Source organism: Gigantopelta aegis, chromosome 3 (assembly GCF_016097555.1).
Source record: "Gigantopelta aegis isolate Gae_Host chromosome 3, Gae_host_genome, whole genome shotgun sequence".
NCBI lineage: Eukaryota > Metazoa > Mollusca > Gastropoda > Neomphalida > Peltospiridae > Gigantopelta > Gigantopelta aegis.
This window is the reverse complement of record NC_054701.1, coordinates 84,154,534-84,178,299: the sequence shown is the minus strand read 5'-3', so window position 1 is coordinate 84,178,299 and position 23,766 is coordinate 84,154,534. Positions and strand designations below refer to the sequence as shown.

The window sequence follows — 23,766 nt, the reverse complement described above, 5'->3', positions numbered from 1 at the left end:
AAAATAAAAATGAAATATAATTTGTAATAAAGCGATTTTTAAGATATGAAAAAAAAAAAAAAAATATTTACAGTCGCAATCATCTATATCTCAACAGTAAGAATTTATATTTATCTACAAAATATTAACTACATGTATATATACAAACCATATGAATTATGATATGTTCATATATTGGTGGTTCTAAATAAAGAAACTACTCATATATATATACATATGTACAACATGACAAAAAGGATAAATCGGATTGGTTGCTTCGAGAACGTTTTCAAAATCGTAAAGACCAATCACAAATGATGATTAAGCGGCGTCTAGAAAGAACTTACTGCCTAGAAAAAAGATTTGTTGGATCCTGATTTTTTGGATCATGAAATAGTGAGTTAAACTGAAAAAAAAGAAGCTGCTGAATTGTTGTATTCTGGATTACATTATTTGTACATGTGTATACCTACATGTGTATTTGTATCTAGCATGCATCATACATTTATGGACATTTCATCAAAACTCTTCCTTTGTTATGTCTTGTCTAAAACACAATACATGGAAAAGCACACAACAAAACGCTACATACAAATATTAAAACGGGGCTTCAGATAATTTAGTTGAAAACAAACAATAAAATGACAAAAATAACAGAAAATGAACAACCATTTCCCTCATCTTTTCAACACAAATGCAATAATTTTGTCAGCTTCTGTAAACATGACAAATATTTTTTTTCCTTTCTTATTTTTTTTCCCATAATAGATGTTTGTAGATGTCCGTGTTAACAAATTGTACATTACTTCTATTGTATAATGTAGAGAAAGGTCTTTATATTGTCTACGCCTGTTGACCAATCCCATCTGTTAATATTAACAGAAATAAAATCTTGTTTAAACTAAACTATCTTTTCTTTGTTTATGTATAGACGTTGTCTGAATATCTAAAACAAATCACTAATTATTTAATTTGTAGTATATCAGCAGTATGTTTTTAATGAAAAATGATGTAAAAAAAAAAAATGGTCACTAGAATTTTTTTTTTTTTTTAATAATATGTAGTTATTACAGATGCTCAAGTTTGCTTCCACAAACAATCTGTAACAAAACAAATATTAACGTATCGGATCTACAATTTAAAAAAAATCCTTTCTTAAGTCTTTAATTATTATCCGTGAAAAAAAGGACTGGCTTATTGAGGTATTTTTTAAAATGCGTATCTACACAGCAATATAATTATTTTGAAGACCGTGAAAATGTTAATGTTTTCAATTTTTTTTTATTACGATTTATATGTAAACCGTAAACGCTATGGAAAAGATAACCTAGGAGGTAAATGAGACTTCGACAGTGGTAAAAAAAATACCGATTTGTACCTTAGCTCACCTGTGCAATGTTTACCAATGACTCGGCGCCAACGCCAGACGGTAAACAACTAGCTGCTATAGGTGTGGTAACCCCAAGGAATATGGGCTTACCTGTAGAGCAGGTACATCGATGGTTAGCAGCGTAACTTTTCTACGTACATGAAGAAATAAATTTCAACCTTAATTATACTTAGGATGGAAACAGATTTTGCAAATGTTGGCTGTGGGCCTACTTACGACGGGTTCCTACCGTACGTTTCAAATAAAAAGCAAATACCTGATTCAACACATCCAATATATATTTCATTTGTTCAACTTACATAGGCAGTGGCGGATCCATAAAATCCATTTAGGGGTGGGGGGGGGGCAGTGACATGAGGTGGAATGCCAAAGGAACTTTGGGGGAGGTTTGTAGGGGGATCGTAAAATAATGAAAACTAATATATAATAAAATTATAACTATCGCAAAACTTAGGGGGGGGGGGCCTCGGACCCATGTCCCCCCCCCCCACCTAGATCCGCCTCTGATAGGGTTGAGTTATATTTAGTATTGTAAAACATCACCTTTGCATAAATAAATACAAAACAAAACAACGCTATTTTAAACAGTTGAATTTATTTGCGAGAAGTCAAAACAAATGTATCAAAACGCATCCTTTGGTGCCATAAACCATAATATACAATGTATCATCACATAAATTCGCCATTGCAAACTTCAATACATAATGTCATTTACAAACATGACATTTTGTATTTATTATATTACTATATATTTATCTTACGTCATCGTTATGACATAAAAATTAAAGAATATTATCTTTTTTACTTTAAAAAAAGAAGAAGGATATTTGACAACACCACAGCACGAACAAAAATATTGGCTTGTGGGTCATTTAAAGAAATTAAAATAAAAATGAAATATAATTTGTAATAAAGCGATTTTTAAGATATGAAAAAAAAAAAAAAATATATTTACAGTCGCAATCATCTATATCTCAACAGTAAGAATTTATATTTATCTACAAAATATTAACTACATGTATATATACAAACCATATGAATTATGATATGTTCATATATTGGTGGTTCTAAATAAAGAAACTACTCATATATATATACATATGTACAACATGACAAAAAGGATAAATCGGATTGGTTGCTTCGAGAACGTTTTCAAAATCGTAAAGACCAATCACAAATGATGATTAAGCGGCGTCTAGAAAGAACTTACTGCCTAGAAAAAAGATTTGTTGGATCCTGATTTTTTGGATCATGAAATAGTGAGTTAAACTGAAAAAAAAGAAGCTGCTGAATTGTTGTATTCTGGATTACATTATTTGTACATGTGTATACCTACATGTGTATTTGTATCTAGCATGCATCATACATTTATGGACATTTCATCAAAACTCTTCCTTTGTTATGTCTTGTCTAAAACACAATACATGGAAAAGCACACAACAAAACGCTACATACAAATATTAAAACGGGGCTTCAGATAATTTAGTTGAAAACAAACAATAAAATGACAAAAATAACAGAAAATGAACAACCATTTCCCTCATCTTTTCAACACAAAATGCAATAATTTTGTCAGCTTCTGTAAACATGACAAATATTTTTTTTCCTTTCTTATTTTTTTTCCCATAATAGATGTTTGTAGATGTCCGTGTTAACAATTGTACATTACTTCTATTGTATAATGTAGAGAAAGGTCTTTATATTGTCTACGCCTGTTGACCAATCCCATCTGTTAATATTAACAGAAATAAAATCTTGTTTAAACTAAACTATCTTTTCTTTGTTTATGTATAGACGTTGTCTGAATATCTAAAACAAATCACTAATTATTTAATTTGTAGTATATCAGCAGTATGTTTTTAATGAAAAATGATGTAAAAAAAAAAAATGGTCACTAGAATTTTTTTTTTTTTTTAATAATATGTAGTTATTACAGATGCTCAAGTTTGCTTCCACAAACAATCTGTAACAAAACAAATATTAACGTATCGGATCTACAATTTAAAAAAAATCCTTTCTTAAGTCTTTAATTATTATCCGTGAAAAAAGGACTGGCTTATTGAGGTATTTTTTAAAATGCGTATCTACACAGCAATATAATTATTTTGAAGACCGTGAAAATGTTAATGTTTTCAATTTTTTTTTATTACGATTTATATGTAAACCGTAAACGCTATGGAAAAGATAACCTAGGAGGTAAATGAGACTTCGACAGTGGTAAAAAAAAATACCGATTTGTACCTTAGCTCACCTGTGCAATGTTTACCAATGACTCGGCGCCAACGCCAGACGGTAAACAACTAGCTGCTATAGGTGTGGTAACCCCAAGGAATATGGGCTTACCTGTAGAGCAGGTACATCGATGGTTAGCAGCGTAACTTTTCTACGTACATGAAGAAATAAATTTCAACCTTAATTATACTTAGGATGGAAACAGATTTTGCAAATGTTGGCTGTGGGCCTACTTACGACGGGTTCCTACCGTACGTTTCAAATAAAAAGCAAATACCTGATTCAACACATCCAATATATATTTCATTTGTTCAACTTACATAGGCAGTGGCGGATCCATAAAATCCATTTAGGGGTGGGGGGGGGGGGGGGGCAGTGACATGAGGTGGAATGCCAAAGGAACTTTGGGGGAGGTTTGTAGGGGGATCGTAAAATAATGAAAACTAATATATAATAAAATTATAACTATCGCAAAACTTAGGGGGGGGGGGGCCTCGGACCCATGTCCCCCCCCCCACCTAGATCCGCCTCTGATAGGGTTGAGTTATATTTAGTATTGTAAAACATCACCTTTGCATAAATAAATACAAAACAAAACAACGCTATTTTAAACAGTTGAATTTATTTGCGAGAAGTCAAAACAAATGTATCAAAACGCATCCTTTGGTGCCATAAACCATAATATACAATGTATCATCACATAAATTCGCCATTGCAAACTTCAATACATAATGTCATTTACAAACATGACATTTTGTATTTATTATATTACTATATATTTATCTTACGTCATCGTTATGACATAAAAATTAAAGAATATTATCTTTTTTACTTTAAAAAAAGAAGAAGGATATTTGACAACACCACAGCACGAACAAAAATATTGGCTTGTGGGTCATTTAAAGAAATTAAAATAAAAATGAAATATAATTTGTAATAAAGCGATTTTTAAGATATGAAAAAAAAAAAAAAATATTTACAGTCGCAATCATCTATATCTCAACAGTAAGAATTTATATTTATCTACAAAATATTAACTACATGTATATATACAAACCATATGAATTATGATATGTTCATATATTGGTGGTTCTAAATAAAGAAACTACTCATATATATATACATATGTACAACATGACAAAAAGGATAAATCGGATTGGTTGCTTCGAGAACGTTTTCAAAATCGTAAAGACCAATCACAAATGATGATTAAGCGGCGTCTAGAAAGAACTTACTGCCTAGAAAAAAGATTTGTTGGATCCTGATTTTTTGGATCATGAAATAGTGAGTTAAACTGAAAAAAAAGAAGCTGCTGAATTGTTGTATTCTGGATTACATTATTTGTACATGTGTATACCTACATGTGTATTTGTATCTAGCATGCATCATACATTTATGGACATTTCATCAAAACTCTTCCTTTGTTATGTCTTGTCTAAAACACAATACATGGAAAAGCACACAACAAAACGCTACATACAAATATTAAAACGGGGCTTCAGATAATTTAGTTGAAAACAAACAATAAAATGACAAAAATAACAGAAAATGAACAACCATTTCCCTCATCTTTTCAACACAAAATGCAATAATTTTGTCAGCTTCTGTAAACATGACAAATATTTTTTTTCCTTTCTTATTTTTTTTCCCATAATAGATGTTTGTAGATGTCCGTGTTAACAAATTGTACATTACTTCTATTGTATAATGTAGAGAAAGGTCTTTATATTGTCTACGCCTGTTGACCAATCCCATCTGTTAATATTAACAGAAATAAAATCTTGTTTAAACTAAACTATCTTTTCTTTGTTTATGTATAGACGTTGTCTGAATATCTAAAACAAATCACTAATTATTTAATTTGTAGTATATCAGCAGTATGTTTTTAATGAAAAATGATGTAAAAAAAAAAAATGGTCACTAGAATTTTTTTTTTTTTTTAATAATATGTAGTTATTACAGATGCTCAAGTTTGCTTCCACAAACAATCTGTAACAAAACAAATATTAACGTATCGGATCTACAATTTAAAAAAAATCCTTTCTTAAGTCTTTAATTATTATCCGTGAAAAAAAGGACTGGCTTATTGAGGTATTTTTTAAAATGCGTATCTACACAGCAATATAATTATTTTGAAGACCGTGAAAATGTTAATGTTTTCAATTTTTTTTTATTACGATTTATATGTAAACCGTAAACGCTATGGAAAAGATAACCTAGGAGGTAAATGAGACTTCGACAGTGGTAAAAAAAATACCGATTTGTACCTTAGCTCACCTGTGCAATGTTTACCAATGACTCGGCGCCAACGCCAGACGGTAAACAACTAGCTGCTATAGGTGTGGTAACCCCAAGGAATATGGGCTTACCTGTAGAGCAGGTACATCGATGGTTAGCAGCGTAACTTTTCTACGTACATGAAGAAATAAATTTCAACCTTAATTATACTTCGAATATTTTCAAAAGGACGACTCGACACAAAATATATAATTCCGCTTTGATCATCTTTCATTATAAATACTCTTAGTTAGTGAGTGTATATGCTGTATCCATATTGTAGACATGTTGGTAATTTGATGGTATTAAGGCACTGTCAAAATTTCTGGTTGCAACTATGAAGGTGGCTTATCACATTATAAAAAATATGTATTATTGCGAAGCAGAACTATTTTTACATCCCCCCCCCCCCCCTCCAAGTTATTACTGGATATATTAGTAGTGCATTTTGTTTATATATAAAAACAAACCTTCCAAATATATAAATACACATTGTAACCGCATTTTAATTCCAGGCCTTTTAATATAATATAATACAAAAATAATAAACAATTTATACAAATCTGTGTAAACTTTCTAACAACATTTTTTATCCTGTGATACTTGCAAATGTATTGCATTTAATAACCGTCAGACACGGCGGAAGCAAGTAGACATTGTGGGAGGGGAGGGGGGATGACTAAGATCGAGGGCGTAAAGCAAAGTTTCTAGGGGGTTCGGGGATATGCTCCACCGTAAAATTTTGAAATATAGATGTCCTCAAATACAGTTCCCTCCCTTAAGATCTACTACCAATAATTGTTTTTATTCAGTTATCAAGCCCCACCCCAGCCCCATCCCCGCCTGCCTGTACAAGTATTACCCTTGATATCAGGGATTATGATACCTGTGTAAATATTAAATTGGTAGCTGTAAAAATATCACATTTGGTATGCACAAGGAGTTACCTGTGATATCTGCGCAAATCCTACCTGTACAAATGTTATCGGTATTACATGTTCATGAAATACGTGTACACCCATTACCTTTGACACATGTACACGGGTTACCTTCAATACCTGTAAAAGTAAATTACGTTCAAAACCTGTTCAACTATTACCTTAACACATTTTACCAACAATACCTGTACAAGCATTACCTGTAAAACATATTGTATGTTACTCCATTAGAAGTATCACTTGTGTTGGCCTGTGTAAATAATGTATTGTAATTTGTTTTCATGTTTTTACAATGAGTTCTAAGCGATTCTACTGGAATGAGAATGGGTGGATCTTTTTGATTTTTCCGATCTGTGAGAATATTCCGAATAGCGATCATCAGACAGTGGGTACCCGGATCTCTTCGACATCGTGTCGCTCGCAAACCCGTTCAGTTCAGCTGAAAGAAGAAGGAAAAAAGAAAATTGAAGAGTTGGGTTTGTTTGTTTTTTGTTTTTTTTTCATAAAACTAAACACCACGAGATGACTACAAAAAACAGACAGGGCCGTATATATGAAGTCTGTTTTTCTGAAACACAGGTGTTTAACACAGTGGCAAGAATGAGCGCCTGATCATGGACCATGGGAGCAATCACGACTTTGCCTTACTATTCGACTCTGCCTTGCGCATAGATACGATTTTGCTATTGCAATACGGTTTTGCTGTCCATATTTAAGCATTATCAACGTACGTAGTTACTCGCGTGTTAAAAAATAAATAAAAAAGGCTTTCTAAATTCGGCCCATAATGCTTTATGCATACGACTGGGTTACGTCAACCATAATAAAGGATATTTTAATTGATTTTGGCAGAACAACTAGGCTTATACATGCATGTATAATTTTACATAGATATCAAACAAGCAATTGATATGGTTATCTCCATCTCATACAAATAAACATAGACATGATGAAACAAAGGACAGGTTTTTAGAGTTGGTTCTAATGTACAACTAAAGGAAATTACTTTACACTTTCTCGATTATGTTTTAGTAATGCTAGCCTCAAACTGTCAACTGTCGCAACGATGTTGGCCTACTCGACGATTGGGCTGTAATTGCCACAACTCCCGATGCACAATGGGTGCGCTCAGATTAACAACTGATTGATTATACGACGACCGAGTTGTAAAAGCGTTCAGACTGGACAGTCGAAGAAGTCGTGAGAGCAGAAAATTGGCCAACTTTGTCGTGACATCTGGTAGTCTTGACCTAGCATTACAGATATTATTACTTTTTTAAACATAATATTCTAGGAATAACATAGAATACATGTAATAATTTAAATAATTTAAATTGATAGTAAGAAAGGATACCAATTAGTTAAATCCATTTGTACGACAACACCAACTGTTATTGTGGCGTCTGGTGTTTTACAAAATGTCTCATAATTGTCTATCCGCCCTTTGTGCACCAAAATGTACAGAATAAAAAAAAAACTACACAGGAACTTAACACCGCAGTGTAACATTCTTAGGCAAAAGAATGACTAGCACGGACAAAAATTCCTGTTCAAACATACATGCTAAAATTCCAACGAGCCAATATACAAACAGACATAACACGAGCAACGAAACAAGATGACAATCTCCCAGTAAGTCTTTGATGTTTGTGAACTCGTTTGATAGTGGTCCGAATATATATTTAATTTAATGTTCAGAGCTGACCCTGCCCATGCCAAATTAACCACTTGTTATTTTTCTTTAAATACAAAATGACTATTTAATATAATATTTAACTAATACAATTTTGTTTAAAATTGACTCTTTTTTTAATACTTTAAGAAATAAACAACATATCTGACAATTGACAAAAACAAAAATTCTTCCCAGTCTAAACCCTACATTTAGTTATAACAGTTCACTTATGTTCTAATGTAAAACATTAAATAAAATGTTTATTACATACACAAATAAAATATTCATTCATAAACATGTTTAGTCAGAATCTCAAGGAACTGTGAATCTTGGGGCGGTGGGTAACAAGATGGCTTACAGAAATAATTCATAATGGGTGCACACAGATGGAGGAGAATATAACTGTCTGTCATGTGATTAATTTAATGTATGTTAGTTTGAGACTTAAATTAATAGTTGACGGAATTTACGATTATGGGCACAGCCATCTGCTTTAATGTGTTGTTAACGTATATTTGTAAAGCATGCAACATTTTCTAATATTCGTTTCAAAACTATAAAAGGATGAAAGTCGATGACTAATTACATTTTAAGCTAAGACAATGCAAACTTAAATGCGCATTAAAACATGTGACAGAGCCAGCCCAAACCACAAACAAACATGGGAGGGTGTGTAAAAAGGAATCGGGGTACAGCAATCAGTGGTGGGACTAAGGGGACCCCAGCCCCTTCCTGCCTACATTTTGCGATTTTACGTTCGAGAATCCGAAAAATTCCTTCGGGAACGTTTCGTTGGGACCCCCTAAATGGATTTTCTGGATCAGTCATTGGCAATACAAGGATTTGTTCAGTTCAAAGGGACCTTGTAAACTAAAATGGCATCGTTTGTTTTTTGGTGATTTTTGTTTGTTTATTTGTTTGTGGGGGTTTTAGTGGAAAGTGGGGTTGGGGTTGTAATTATTTTGTTTGTTTTTGGGGTGGGGTTTTTTTTGTGGGTTTTTTTTTTTTTTTTTTAGAACTGGCCGTATCGCTCTATAGTTACGACCTTGTGATGCAGGCAATATTAGATATAAAAGGACACTTCTAAACTACAATGGCATCTTTTGTTATTTTTTATTCTTTAGAGGGGTGCATTTTGGGGGGAGTTGTAGACTTTTATTTAAGTGTGGGGGGACTGACCCCATCGTTCTATAGTTACGACCCTGTGTTGAAAGTAGACGATGTATACGAACTTGGGTTTGAACTGAATACATGTCGCTGTGGTACGTGGTGTTTTTGTCTGTCTAACCTTTCCATGTTGACTCAGTGGCCACTCCTGACGTGGCGAGTCTCGCTCAAACACGCAGGATTTAGCGCAGTTATGACGAGGATGCCAATGAGAAATGTCCCAGTAATAGAATGTCCTGCCTAACCTGGCAGCTTCTTTGTACATACACTAGCTGTGATACGCATGTCATCTTCAAAACATGGAGATAAGTGAGAAAAAGAAAAACAAAAAAGACACCCACGCTAGACATAATTTTGCACGCGCGCGTGTGTATATGAATGAATGAATGAATGTTTAACGACACCCCAGCACGAAAAATACATCGGCTATTGGGTGTCAAACTATGGTAATACAAATAAATAAAGTGATGATCAACATCAATATAAAAATTCAAGGTTTAAACAAAAACAGTGTAAAGAACTGTGCAAAAATACAAATACAAATATCACAGAATTTTACGGACACCGAATTTTACTGTAAACTTCAATTTGTGCTGTATTGGCCATTCTCAAAGAGAATGTTACACCCCTGCACCACGATGAGGTTACAGCACGCGCAGGGGTGTGTATATGTGTGATTCCCAGAAAACATTTATTTTTTTATAATCTCAAACGCGATTTCGCGTAGAATTTGGAGAACAAAATAACAATGTTTGAGATGACATTTCATTTTCGGTTTTGAAATAAGCCCAACAGTATAGTTGTTAAACATGTTTACCATTTGTGTGCAGCTATGTAGCGAGTGAATGTGATTACGTATAATACTTAGAATGTAGAAACGAAATACATATGCATGTTCTGTTGACAGTGTTGTTGCAATTATACTTTACCAAAGAGGAAACAGATGGGGGTTTGAAACACACATTAATAGCATTTAAAAATAAGTATGTGGTATAACATAACAAGTACATTTAAACTTGTTAAAAACGATATCCCCATCCCAAAATCTAAGTACAAATAAAAAAAAGTAAGAACATGATAATGCAAATACGTGTACAAATAAAAGAAAACAAGTATGATAATTAAATAATAATAATAATAATAATAATAATACAATGTAATAATAAAAATAAAGTGGTAGGCTTTAGTTTTGTGTTTTGTATATATTATTAAAATTTTAAGAAAGTAGTTTTTTTTAACGTATTTTAAATAGCATTGATTTGAATCGATTTTAGGCAAGTCATGACAGCACAAGCATGCATGAGTAAACCACACATTGCACATGATCACACGCCCTTTATTTTGTCATGAGCTATCTTTCTCTTTTGTACCGGCCTCGGTGGCGTCGTGGCAGGCCATCGGTCTACAGGCTGGTAGGTACTGGGTTCGGATCCCAGTCGAGGCATGGGATTTTTAATCGAGATACCGACTCCAAACCCTGAGTGAGTGCTCCGCAAGGCTCAATGGGTAGGTGTAAACCACTTGCACCGACCAGTGATCCATAACTGGTTCAACAAAGGCCATGGTTTGTGCTATCCTGCCTGTGGGAAGCGCAAATAAAAGATCCCTTGCTGCCTGTCGTAAAAAGAGTAGCCTATGTGGCGACAGCGGGTTTCCTCTAAAAACAGTGTCAGAATGACCATATGTTTGACGTCCAATAGCCGATGATAAGATAAAAAATCAATGTGCTCTAGCGGCGTCGTTAAATAAAACAAAACTTTTTCTCTTTTGTCTTCAGCGGGTTAGCAGATCAATTTGATTAAAATTTGCGCTACCAATAGTAATTAACCAGTGGAGCTAATTTTAATTAGATTAACTTCAGATGTGTTTGACTGTTGTCTAAATTAGTTTTAAAAGTGACTTTGGAATATTGTTTTATATTTTGAAGACATTGTAAACCCGGATCCCATATTGGGTATCTGCAACCGTTTCGTCCATCATACCATAATGTTGTCATGAATAACGACTGACGTTTCGTCCATCATACCACAATGTTGTCATGAATAACGACTGACGTTTCGTCCATCATACCACAATGTTGTCATGAATAACGACTGACGTTTGAACTCTAAAGCAGCTTTTTGTATTCCTTCAAAAAACACGCTACTACAATATTTTAGATGCAACGAAAAATAGTGTGTTTTTTAAACCATATACTGTGGTATATATTCCAATTGTTACGAAAATGCAGCCTAGACATAAACAATAACAATATGCAACAAAACAACATAAAAAGCAACAGATTAGACAAAGTGTTTTAAGATACACACATGATACACGATTGGATACACATGTACTCTATATAAGCTAAATTATATAGTGTTTGTTTTAGCTAAGTTATACAGGTCACGGTTAAAACTGAAAACAAAGAGGTTTTAGTATTAGCTTAATGAAACATATACACAATTAAAGCAAATTAGTACAGTTTGGTTGTTATTAATTAGAACAATTAAAAAGAGTGTATGTTAGACGAACACTTAAGTAGAAAACACAAACATTAATTAGAGAACGAAACAAAAACATTAATTAAAAACAGAACAAAAACATTATGCTGTCAGAATATCCGTTGACTAAAACTGATAAAGAATCATATGATTGGCTGGACGCAATCTTTTGTCGTACCAATCAAATGTCCCTCTGATAGTTTAGTGCAGAGGATAATTCAAACTATAACGACGATATGGTCGGATTGCAAATAATAATAAGTTAATCGATTAACGTCATACTCTCTATACCACCAACATCCACATGCTTTGCAAGATTGTGAAAGCCAGGTTACAGTGACTCAATTTTGGTACATATCATGGCATAAATATTGTTTTTCAGGAAGGTTACAGTGACTCAATTTTGGTACATATCATGGCATAAATATTGTTTTTCAGGAAGGTTACAGTGACTCAATTTTGGTACATATCATGGCAACAATATTTGGGTTTTTTTTAGGATTTAATGTCAAGCCAAGTTTCATAACAAAGAATGAAGCGGTATGGAGTATTCGCGGCTCAAAAATAATATTTAACCGCCGTGTCATTAGAAGATGGCGGCAATTGGCAGAGTTGGGGGTCGATGACAGTGCAGTTATATATCAATTCCCATTTAAACTGTGTTCATTGTCTTTTGCCTGCTTACCCCACCCCACCCCACCCCGCACCACCCTGCTTCCGACGTCTATCAAAAGCAAATTTATTTATTTATAACCTTCCTAATTAAGGTACGCGATACAGAATTTGATGATCATACAGTACAGAACATATTTCCACAGACAAAAATCGTTTTAATATTCACAATTTCTAAAGATACGTATCGTTTGTTTGGTTTGTATTTAGCTCCTTTATCTAGTTCATAGTAAAACCTACCAACATCAACTATCTTGTTTTGCAATCCGCCCAAACGCCGTATACTCTACGTTAAAATAAATAAAAATTGTAAATAAAAATATGTTAGTCTACTGTTACACATCAAAATACCTTCTGTTGGTCGGTTAAGCTGAAAGATAATTACACCAATAAATGAAAATGAACTACGTACATGCCATAAAGAATACCTTGAATAAAACAATAAATATACATTTGAGGTATCAGTCTTTGAACTAGTTCTTGGAAAAATGTACAACATTTCATTCATTTCAACTTATTTTCGTGCTTATATCCAATTAAGGTTCAAGCACGCTGTCCTGGGCACACACCTCAGCTATCTGGGCTGTCTGTCCAGGACAGTAGGTTAATTGTTAGTTGGTTAGTAGTTAGTGAGAGAGAAGAGGGTGTAGTGGCCTTACACCTACCCATTGAGCCCTTAAGAACTCGCTCTGGGTTGGAGCCGGTACCGGGCTGCGAACCTGTACCTACCAGCCTGTAGTCCGATGGCTTAACCACTACGCCACCGAGGCAAAACAGCATACAATACCTCCCGAAATATATAAATTAACAATTTTAGCCGTACGACTTTACTAACGTAAACTAAGACTAGTAAACATAACTGTAGCTAGATTATAGTCAAATGCTTCCCTTACCTACAGGTGTTAGACTGTTCTAACATTGTAAAAATCTGAATATTTTGTATAGATTGCTTTAACATTTTGTTTTATAGTATAGAATTTAATGATGATGATAATGATGACGACAATCTTTATGATGATGGTGATATTGGTGATAATGATGATGATAATAATGATTGTGTTAATAATAATGGTGATGATGATGGTGATGATAATGACGCTGATGATGGTGATAGTGGTGATGTTACTGCTGCTGACAATGATGATGACGATGACGATGATGGTGTAGCAGTGGTGTTTATGATGGTGTTATGGTGCGATTTAAACACAGGACAAAACCCTTTTATACACTATGTATTAAAAAAACCTGAAGAGCAAATTCTCAATTCTTACATTTCTCCTTCTTGCCGTACACCTCGGGCAGCAGCTTGGCCTGTTTGGCTGCCAGGATGAAGGCGAGAGTTGCTAGGATGAAGGCGTCGAAGATAAGGACGATGGCCAGGATGTAGGCCCAGCGTATTCCACACGACCCAATGCCGTACGTCTGGCTATTACAGATGGACACCACCTGGGGGTCGTCCCAGCCGTTCGGGTACACGATACACGCAATCGCCATGAATATAGCTGGAACAAAGAAAAGAAAAGAATGTTTATTAAACGATATGTCAAATGACCAGGATGTACGTCTGGCTATTACAGATGGACACCACCTGGGGGTCGTCCCAGCCGTTCGAGTACACGATACACGCAATCGCCATGAATATAGCTGGAACAAAGAAAAGAAAGGAATGTTTATTAAACGATATGTCAAATGACCAGGATGTACGTCTGGCTATTACAGATGGACACCACCTGGGGGTCGTCCCAGCCGTTCGGGTAGACGATACACGCAATCGCCATGAATATAGCTGCAAGAAAGAAAGGAAATGAATGTTTATTAAATGATATGTTAAATGCACTGTACAGCGGGGTGCAAAGGGAGAGATGGACAGGCTCTTTGCGTTGTACTGTACCGTTTTAAATATTACTTACCTCAAAGAAAGTTAAAAATCATCGCCATTAAAGAAATTTGAAATATAATACAGTACTACACTGGTATTAACCAACCCATATTAAATTGTTTAAAGACAACAATGTTCTTCCCATCAACAAACGTTATGGATTATTTTAAACTGTCAATAAAAGTAGCAACATAAATAAATATAAGAAACTACATACAACAAGCTTGCAGGTATCATGACCCTAGATTCAAAGATACGTTCCTTTTTTTTAAAAATTATTCAAATTAATTTTGAGAGCTCTATCACAAACACCTTGATGACCAAAACGACTAAGTTTGCCAAAACTGAGGGCATTCAAAACGTTTGGATGCTATAATCTACTAAATATGATGTATCACTAACCAAAATGATGGTTGATGCTATTCTATATTTTGAACTTATGTATGTTTTTTTTTTATCTCTTTGGTCAAACTTTTGCACTTTTTTTTTTTTTTTTTTTTTTTTATCGTTTTCGATGAAGTGACAGACTTGACAACTGTGGTGGCAGTACTCAGGACGGGTGTCACTGGTGGGGCAGGATATGCTCACCTTTCGTGAACACCCGATATCATCACTCTTATGACACTGATTTATGAGTGCGTGTCATCATAACTATACTTATTCTGATAAGTCTATCCGGTACAGGGTTTGATTTAGTAAACTAGTCTGGTAGTGGCAATCCTCTTTGTGGCAGTGCAAGAAAGATGCAATTTTCTCAAGAGTGACTGTCCTAGTATAGACGAGGCACTGGATGGAGATTCATGGCCCTGATCTTGTGTTACGGTTTTGTCGCTCAGTACTCAGTAATAAGTAATATGTTTATACTGGAGACCCCCACCCCCCCCCCCCCCCCCCACCCCAAAAAAAACCTTTAATAGTTTACACTGCCTAACAGCTAGGGTAAACGGCTTTAACACCCATTACTATACAACTAATAATATATTGCTCAAAGTCTTGTTGTTTTTAATGCAAAGGAAACCTAATGGGGTGATTATCGTCCTAGGGAGTGTCAGTCCACGTACAAAGCACATGGAAGTAATTTATGTGATATGGTAGCAGTTACGACCTTGTGAAAACTACTTGAACTCTGCCCTGTGCAGAGATACATTTTTGATTATTGCAACAGTTTGTTTTTTATCCTTCAGATTTACGACGTTTTATTTGTTTGATTCGGTCGTCTGTAGAAATAAATCAGTTAGTCGATAACACCGTGACAGGATTCTTTGGTTTTCACCATTTGTATTGGGTGTGATCAATATGCCGAAAGCAGCATTACATGTATTGGGATATCAGAACTATCACAACAGCTTATACGTCACAGCAAAATTGTGTTCAATATTAGATACATATTTGTCGATAAACCACTGATTTTGTGCTTATAAACGGTATATATGGGCCCACTTTTGGAGAAAATGTCAATAGCAAGAAGTTAAAATTTCTATCCTTTTGAAAAACAAGAAAATATAACTGATGAAAGCTAACAACGACAACAACAATGGCAATATATAAACAAAGAGGATTATTAAATAGGATTTTTTTTTAAATATTTGTTTCTATGTTTTGTATTATTCAAACGAACAGACGTACTACAATTTATATCCATTTATGGAATTGGGGGGGGGGGGTGGGGGGGGGGAGGGTGACAAAGTGACTACGAAAGTATATAGTACACGTGTAATAAAAGGAACAAACCATGAGTTCGCATTTACTGTCGCCACCGATGACAGAAACAATGCAATAAGCAAATGTGTGTCTACGCCTTGGGCAGGGGGTAGGCCTTTGTAACAGGGAATGGTAAAAAAGAAAGAAAAAAGTGTCTACTGTCGTATAGCAAACTAGAAAACGGCACCTCACTACAATTTAAACTACGACCATTTGGTGTCTACCATGGTTATTTTGATACTTGGTCGATGAAAGGAGGAAATTCGCTGCCGGTACACAGGCAACTCCTACCGATAAAGCAACAAGGTATCTTTTATATTCACCATCTCACACAGGACAGAACATACCAAGGCCTTTGATGTATCATTCGCGGGGCACTGATTCAAATAGGGAAACATATAAGGACGGAAATGGAATTGAAATTACATTAGTTTGTGATTGTGACTCACAGCACTGCTGTCTTTGAGTGATAACACTAGCTAAACACTTATTCCTTATAATTCTCATTTGCTGTTCGTGACAGTTACATTATCCTCTTCATTAAAGGGACATTCCTGAGTTTGCTGCACTTTTAAGATGCTATTGACTAATAAAGATTTTTTTTTTACGATTGTAATTACATATCTGCATAAAATATTAGTGGCTGTATATTAAACGTGTTTCTGATCGTTCTAATATTTGTACAAGGTTAAATTTCATTTTATTTCCAAAAATAAGACAAAATCCAGTTTGAGCTTTTTACAAATATTAAGACGACCAGAAACACATTGAATATACAGACACCGATATTCTACACCAGAAAATATATTTAATATGTAAGTTTAATCGTAGAAATATTTTATTAGTCAGAAACATCTTACAATGCAGCAAACTCAGGAATGTCCCTTTAATAGTAGTATTTATTAATTTATATAGACACTTAAATATATAGACAGTCAAATATGTGCAGCGCTATAAACCCTGACCTGATCCTTAGACTTGCACACGATTCACGTCTGATGAGAGAACGTCATCGTTAAGATAATGGCTTTTGTTTGCTAGTGCGCCAGAAAAAGATAATCCTTAAACATCTCGAAAACAATAAGAGCCATTCTACTCTTATAGTCCATGGAAACTAAAAACAAACAGACCCCAAATTAAGGGGAAATTCAACAAACTATTTAAGCTGTGCGTAAATGAAAATAGCTGCTTCTGTTGTTTTTTAACACGTATTGTTTAGGCATACATCATTACGTCCCACTTCCAGTTACAAGTATTCAAGAGATACTAAATACGGATACGTAATTCCGAGTGTGTGTGTGTGTGTGTGTGTGTGTGTGTGTGTGCGTGCGTGTGCGTGCGTGTGCGTGCGCGCGCGCGGAGGGCGGGGGGCTATGTAGCTATGGTATTAGGTTTTATAGTAAAAGTGAAGTAAAAGTGAAGTAAATATTTTATTCTGATAGCTTTTCTTTACATTGTACTGATACACCTTTTGGTCTTTAGGTAATCCAAATACATTGTACTTCCAATCGTCACCCCCAATGTTAGTTTTGTTTTGTTTAAGACACAACTAGAGCACATCGATTTTTAATCATTGGCTATTGGATGACAAACATTAGGTAATTTTGACAAATAGTCTTAGAGAGGAAACCCGCTACATTTTTCCATTAGTAGCATAGGATATTTTATATGTACCGTCTCACGGACAGGATAGCACATACCACAGCTTTTGATATACCAGTCGTGGTGTACTGGCAAGAACGAGAAATAGCCCAAATGGGCCCACTGACGAGGATCGATCGAGCGATGTGCCACTGGGCTACAGGATTAATGCAGATGGATGTAATATATATAACAATCCAGGTACCTTCACCTTCCACTGACACTCAAGTGTAGTTTTTCCTGGGAAAATACTGAAATTAACATATACTGAGCACCAAAAGAAAGGCGAATGTAATTTTTAGCTCAAACAAGTTAATGGTTTTGGTGAATACGATTTAGACACAAAAATATCACTCAAGGTACCTCCAACTCAATAGGTTTTTTGTGTGTGAAATATCCCTATTATTATCACGTATATTAAAAATAGTATTTACCTCTAAGGATCTTAAGTCAGTCATAGATAAGCAAGACTATAGCAGTGTTGGGGAACAGAATGAAGATAGGTACCTCCACATAGGTTTGGTAATTTTTGGAATAGTCCTAATAATAACAACATAACACTATTATCTCAAATGATCTGAAAACAGTCACAGCTACGATGGACTGGTGCAGTCTTGAAGGATAGAAAAAGGATTTAGACATAGAAACACCAATACAGATAGGCTACCTCTCATTGTGACTCTAATTTGGTTATATTTGGGATATGAATAAAATCAATACAAGTGCATTCAATGATCTGAAGCCATCCACAGACACGATTGACTGTAGTGATGTTGAGGAACAGGAACTGGATTTAGACATATAAATACCAGTACAGATACCCTTAAAAGCTTCCATCGTTACCCCAAATACAGGTTTTTTTGGAAGAGAATTAAAATTGATAACATTACCTCCAATAATTTAAAGCCATCCCTCAGACATGGAGGTACCAATCCAGATGCCTCTTATGGTCAACTTCAATGAGGTTATTTTTTTAAAATAGGGTTAATATTCTAGTAATATTACCTCCAAGGACCTGAATCAATCCACAGATACGAAGGACTATAGCAGTGTTGATGTATCAATCCAGCTAACTTCCATCGTCAACCCAATAAGGTTACTTTTTAAATATAATTAATATAATTACCTCCAAGGATCAGAAGCAGTCCATAGATTCGGAGGACTGCAGTAGTGTTGAGGAACAGAATGAGGATTTAGACATAGATATATCAATCCAGGTACCTCCCATCGTCATCCACACCCACCCCTTACCACAACCACCAATCTGGTTATTGATGGAATATGATTAAAATTAATATAATTACCTCCAAGAATTTGAATCCAGAGACGGAAGTACCAATCCAGATGCCTCCCATGGTCACCCTCAATGTAGTTATTTTGGGGAACTGGATTAATATTATAGTAATTATCTCCTGGGATCAATAGCAGTGTTGAGGTCCTAACCCAGATGCCTCTCATGGTCACCCTCAGTGTGGTTATTTTGGGGAACTGGATTAATATTATAGTAATTACCTCCTGGGATCAATAGCAGTGTTGAGGTCCTAACCCAGATGCCTCCCATGGTCACCCCCAATGTGGTTATTTTGGGAAACTGGATTAATATTCTAGTAATTACCTCCTGGGATCTATAGCAGTGTTGAGGTCTTAACCCAGATGCCTCCCATCGACACCCCCAATAATGTTATGTTTAAGAATATGATTAATAAACAATAGTAATTACCTCCGAGTATCTGAAGCCATCCACAGATGCGGAGGACTGTGGCGGTGTTGAGGAAGAGGAAGAGGATGAGGCAGACGCAGCAGATGATGAAGAGCAGGGCCGATGCCCCCACGAGGAAGGACGCCGCCTGGAACGAGGTGTTGAGAATCTGGTTAAACTCCAAGAAGTCCCCGGTGCACGTGAACTCACTCGTGAAATCGCTGGTGACCGCTCCCAGCACACAGAACTGGTAGAGTCCGAAAAACCCAGGCCGGTCGCTCTCCCCTGTGTCTCCAATCCATTGGGGTTGGATAAAGGCAACGATATTGAGAATAGCGAAACAGATCGTGAAGACTGCCCACAACACACAAACAGCTCGAGAATTTCGCACGTAGTTGGTGTGGTAGATCTTCGTCAGTTCGGTTGAATATTCCACCTCGTGATCCATGTTTTGTTTTTGTGGATTTTTTGACAGTTTGTGACGACAATCGTCGTTAAAACACACAGGTAAATTAGCTTACCTGATACAGGTGTGGGTTACCTGTATACACCCCAAAAAAAGAGAGAAATGTTTCTCGAAAGTCAAGTTTTCCAGGGTGAGGCCTAAATGAAAGTTTACATTTGTATGCGTTGTCGTCTGTTCGCGGTGAGTTCTCGCCTGCTATTGCGCTAAGAATAGCCGGGACCGGTCCGACTGGTTTGTCAATAGAAGGTGTCGTCCCGATACTGAGGCTTCAGGTAAATTTGCATATCGTATATTTGCGACAGGAGCTGGCATCGCAAATGGAAACAGCGTGTACTCAATCTGGCGGGATGTTTTTAATAACTCAATTCGTGATTCCTGTATGACCATAGTTCATCACGATAAAGAAAGAAAGAAATGTTTTATTTAACAACGCACTCAACACATTTTATTTACGGTTATATGGCGTCAGACATATGGTTAAGGACCACACAGATTTTGAGAGGAAACCCGCTGTCGACACTACATGGGCTACTCTTCCGATTAGCAGCAAGGGATCTTTTATTTGCGCTTCCCACAGGCAGGATAGCACAAACCATGGCCTTTATTGAACCAGTTATGGATCACTGGTCGGTGCAAGTGGTTTACACCTACCCATTGAGTCTTGCGGAGCACTCACTCAGGGTTTGGAGTCGGTATCTGGATTAAAAATCCCATGCCTCGACTGGGATCCGAACCCAGTACCTACCAGCCTGTAGACCGGTGGCCTGCCACGACGCCACCGAGGCCGGTCATCACGATAAACGTCCAACTCAAGCTCGCGATCGACGCGTTTATCTTGATGAACTAGTGCCACCATTACATTTTAATTATCTAGAACAAGAGTGACATAAAAGTAAAAGTATATTTTTGTTTAACAACAACACTAGAGCTCGTTGATTTATAAATCATCGCCGCGGCTACTGGATGTCAAACAAGGTGATACCAAATTAAAGTTTTCTTTAATTATCTTTTCAACAAAACAAAACAAGTCTTCACCCGCAATATACAACACTAAATTTCCCTGAAAACGCATCTCTGGGCATCTTTATTTCCAAATTTTCCCAGGATCATACCCCACAAAACAAAGTATCTAGTTGGAATATCTATATTGGTTCAGCTGGTAGCCCGAGTACTCTGCCGTTTGAGAGCAAGACGGACGTTTGAACAGAGCGATAATAACTGTCCGTTCTAGAGCGCTGGACTCTCACACATGGGATCCGTGGTTCGAATCTCCTTGATGATGGTATATTTTATTTGTTACATTTGGAACCTATGTCACGTAGGGAATGGATGTGTTCTGAGCACAAGAATACTTGTAACAGTTTAACTGGCCGTGGCCCACAGCTCCGGGACGTGAGGGAGGAGTATTTAGTAGTGTTGATATAAAATGCTCCAACTGCCAGTAGCTAGAACTGGCGTCGGCGATGTAGTAGTTTAACCATCGGACTTAAGGCTGGCAAGTACTGGGTTCGCACCCCAGTACCGGCTACCATCCAGAGCGAGTTTAACGACTCAGTGGGTACGTATAAGGCTACCACGTCGACTTCTTTCTCACTAATCACTAACCCACTGTCATGGACAGACGACCCAAAAAGCTGAGATGTGTGCCCAGGACAGTATGCCTGAACCTTAATTGGAAATATGCACGAAACTAACTGTAAATGAAATGAAATGAAGACTTTGGGCCTAGTAGCTAGCAGAAATTTTCTTACTAACTCAGTTGGTAGAGTGCTGGACTTTCATACTGAGCGTCCATGGTTCGAATCGCTTTAGTGTAGGGTCGGGACGTAGCCCAGTTGTAAAGCGTTCGCTTGATGCGCGGTCGGTCTAGGATCAATCTAATTAAAATTAGCTCCACTATTACATGTGGATCTAAAGACAGCCAGTTGGAGCTCATGTCCACCAATCAAAACCTTACTTGCAGAATCCTGCCAGTGATTTAAAAATAATTTGAAAACATTCCGAATTATCCTGAGGGTATACATGTTTCGTGTGAATTACGAATGCCTTAAAACATGTTTTATTTTATAAAATAAATAATTTGTAATGTAAAACTGAAGACTGATTTAGTTTTTTTTAATTTTATAAATAAATAAATAATGTTTAATGTAAAATTGAAGCCTGATAACCCACCCCGTACGTATTGGTATGGTTCGCTGTACTGCGGCCACTAAAATAGACTCGCCCGATATATTTAGAATTTGTATGCTCCCAAATAACGTTATAAAAGGCGAAGTGTGATTGCCGTGGGGTACCTTGTATTCTCAGTTGCATTCGATTCTTGCATTCGATTCTCATTCGATTCTTGCGCACTCTTACCTCGACCTTCAGACAATGAAGTTGTCTAGCGAGAACGTGGTGATTTCTCTCCCCCCCCACCCTGGGGGCTGTGTTGCGTGTACTTGGCCCACTAGTCAAGTACCGCATTGAACACAATGGAGACAGTGCTGTTGTAACCTTGAGTTACGGAGCTACCAACTCATCAGGATCGAAGAGGAGGAACCGGAGGCGGCGACCTAAGACTTCGCAGGGGGGACCAAACCTGGCGGCTCAACCGCCAGGAGCGGTCCCACCTGCCCCGAAGAGGAAGATCAGACCAACGGGAGCGAGACAGGGTGATCCAAACCCGGTGGCTAAACCACCGGGGGCGGTTCATTCTGCGCAGCCGCTCCCAGTTTCTGACCGGAAGCACTCGCCAGGAGCGGAACAGGGGGGACCAAAGCTGTCAGCTCCACTGACAGTGGCGATCCCTCCTGACGACCCACCTGCTGAGAGGGAAACTGGACACGTCATCGTGACGGACCCCCCCAGCGAGCCCACAAGCGCCTTCCACTGATGATGATGTTGTTGCCGACCCTGCAGCCGGAGGGGAGTCCAAGAGGAGGAAGATGTCAACGGTTTCCGAACCGGGGACATTCGACCAATCCAAATGGACTATCGCATGTGAAAACATCCCATCCAAATGGCAGGGTTGTATCCACGGCGACTTCACAGACACCAGCCAACTAAAGGGACTCTGGAATGAGAACAACTGGCGAAACCTACCCAACGGAATTGGGAAATACCAACTGCACTCAACAGGAACTGGCAACCAGATCCACGTGACTGCAAAACAGGACGGACTGTACAGGCAAGGACTCTTGATACCGGATATGACCAACACAACGATCCATCGTATCCTCAAGATAGTACTGAGAGATATATATCCGGCAGCCATCTACAGGAATATCAAGGTCTTGATTGAAGGACTCCCCAACTTCAGGCCTGGACAGTCCATCACCTCACCATGAGTCCTGTTATACCAACCTCCTACTAACCTTTACCTCCGTGAGTACCAACATTTTTTTATTGGGCTAGTTAGACTTTTAAACGTTTTGGAACCAGTTCTAAATTCTTATGTTTATTTTTTTATAAGTAGTCTAACGCATTTTACTTTGGCGCCCGTTCAATTGCTCAAAATCACCTTAAAACTTTTCGGCCGAGCAGTCTTAACCATTTTTGGCTAAAATTTTAGAGTCCAGACATGTA

At 36.7% G+C, this 23,766-nt stretch overlaps 1 protein-coding gene across 3 annotated transcripts; it reads right to left on the bottom strand.

Moving 5' to 3' along the window:
• Positions 1-1,944: 1,944 nt before the first annotated feature.
• On the bottom strand, positions 1,945-20,396 carry LOC121369200 (LHFPL tetraspan subfamily member 3 protein-like). 3 transcript variants are annotated; one of them, XR_005957577.1, is made up of 4 exons: positions 19,755-20,395; positions 14,085-14,315; positions 6,039-7,255; positions 1,945-3,780 (listed from the first exon to the last, which is right to left on the bottom strand). XR_005957577.1 is itself a non-coding variant. In XM_041494122.1 (4 exons), the coding sequence occupies exons 1-3, from the start codon at positions 20,179-20,181 to the stop codon at positions 13,179-13,181; spliced, it is 663 nt and encodes a 220-aa protein (XP_041350056.1). In that variant the 5' UTR covers positions 20,182-20,396; the 3' UTR covers positions 7,119-7,255; positions 13,165-13,178. The 3 variants fall into 3 exon arrangements, 2 of the variants coding, with proteins under 2 accessions (XP_041350055.1, XP_041350056.1); XM_041494122.1 differs by lacking the exon at positions 1,945-3,780 and adding an exon at positions 13,165-13,183 and having other exon boundaries at positions 7,119-7,255; positions 19,755-20,396; XM_041494121.1 differs by lacking the exon at positions 1,945-3,780 and having other exon boundaries at positions 4,204-7,255.
• Positions 20,397-23,766: the final 3,370 nt, after the last annotated feature.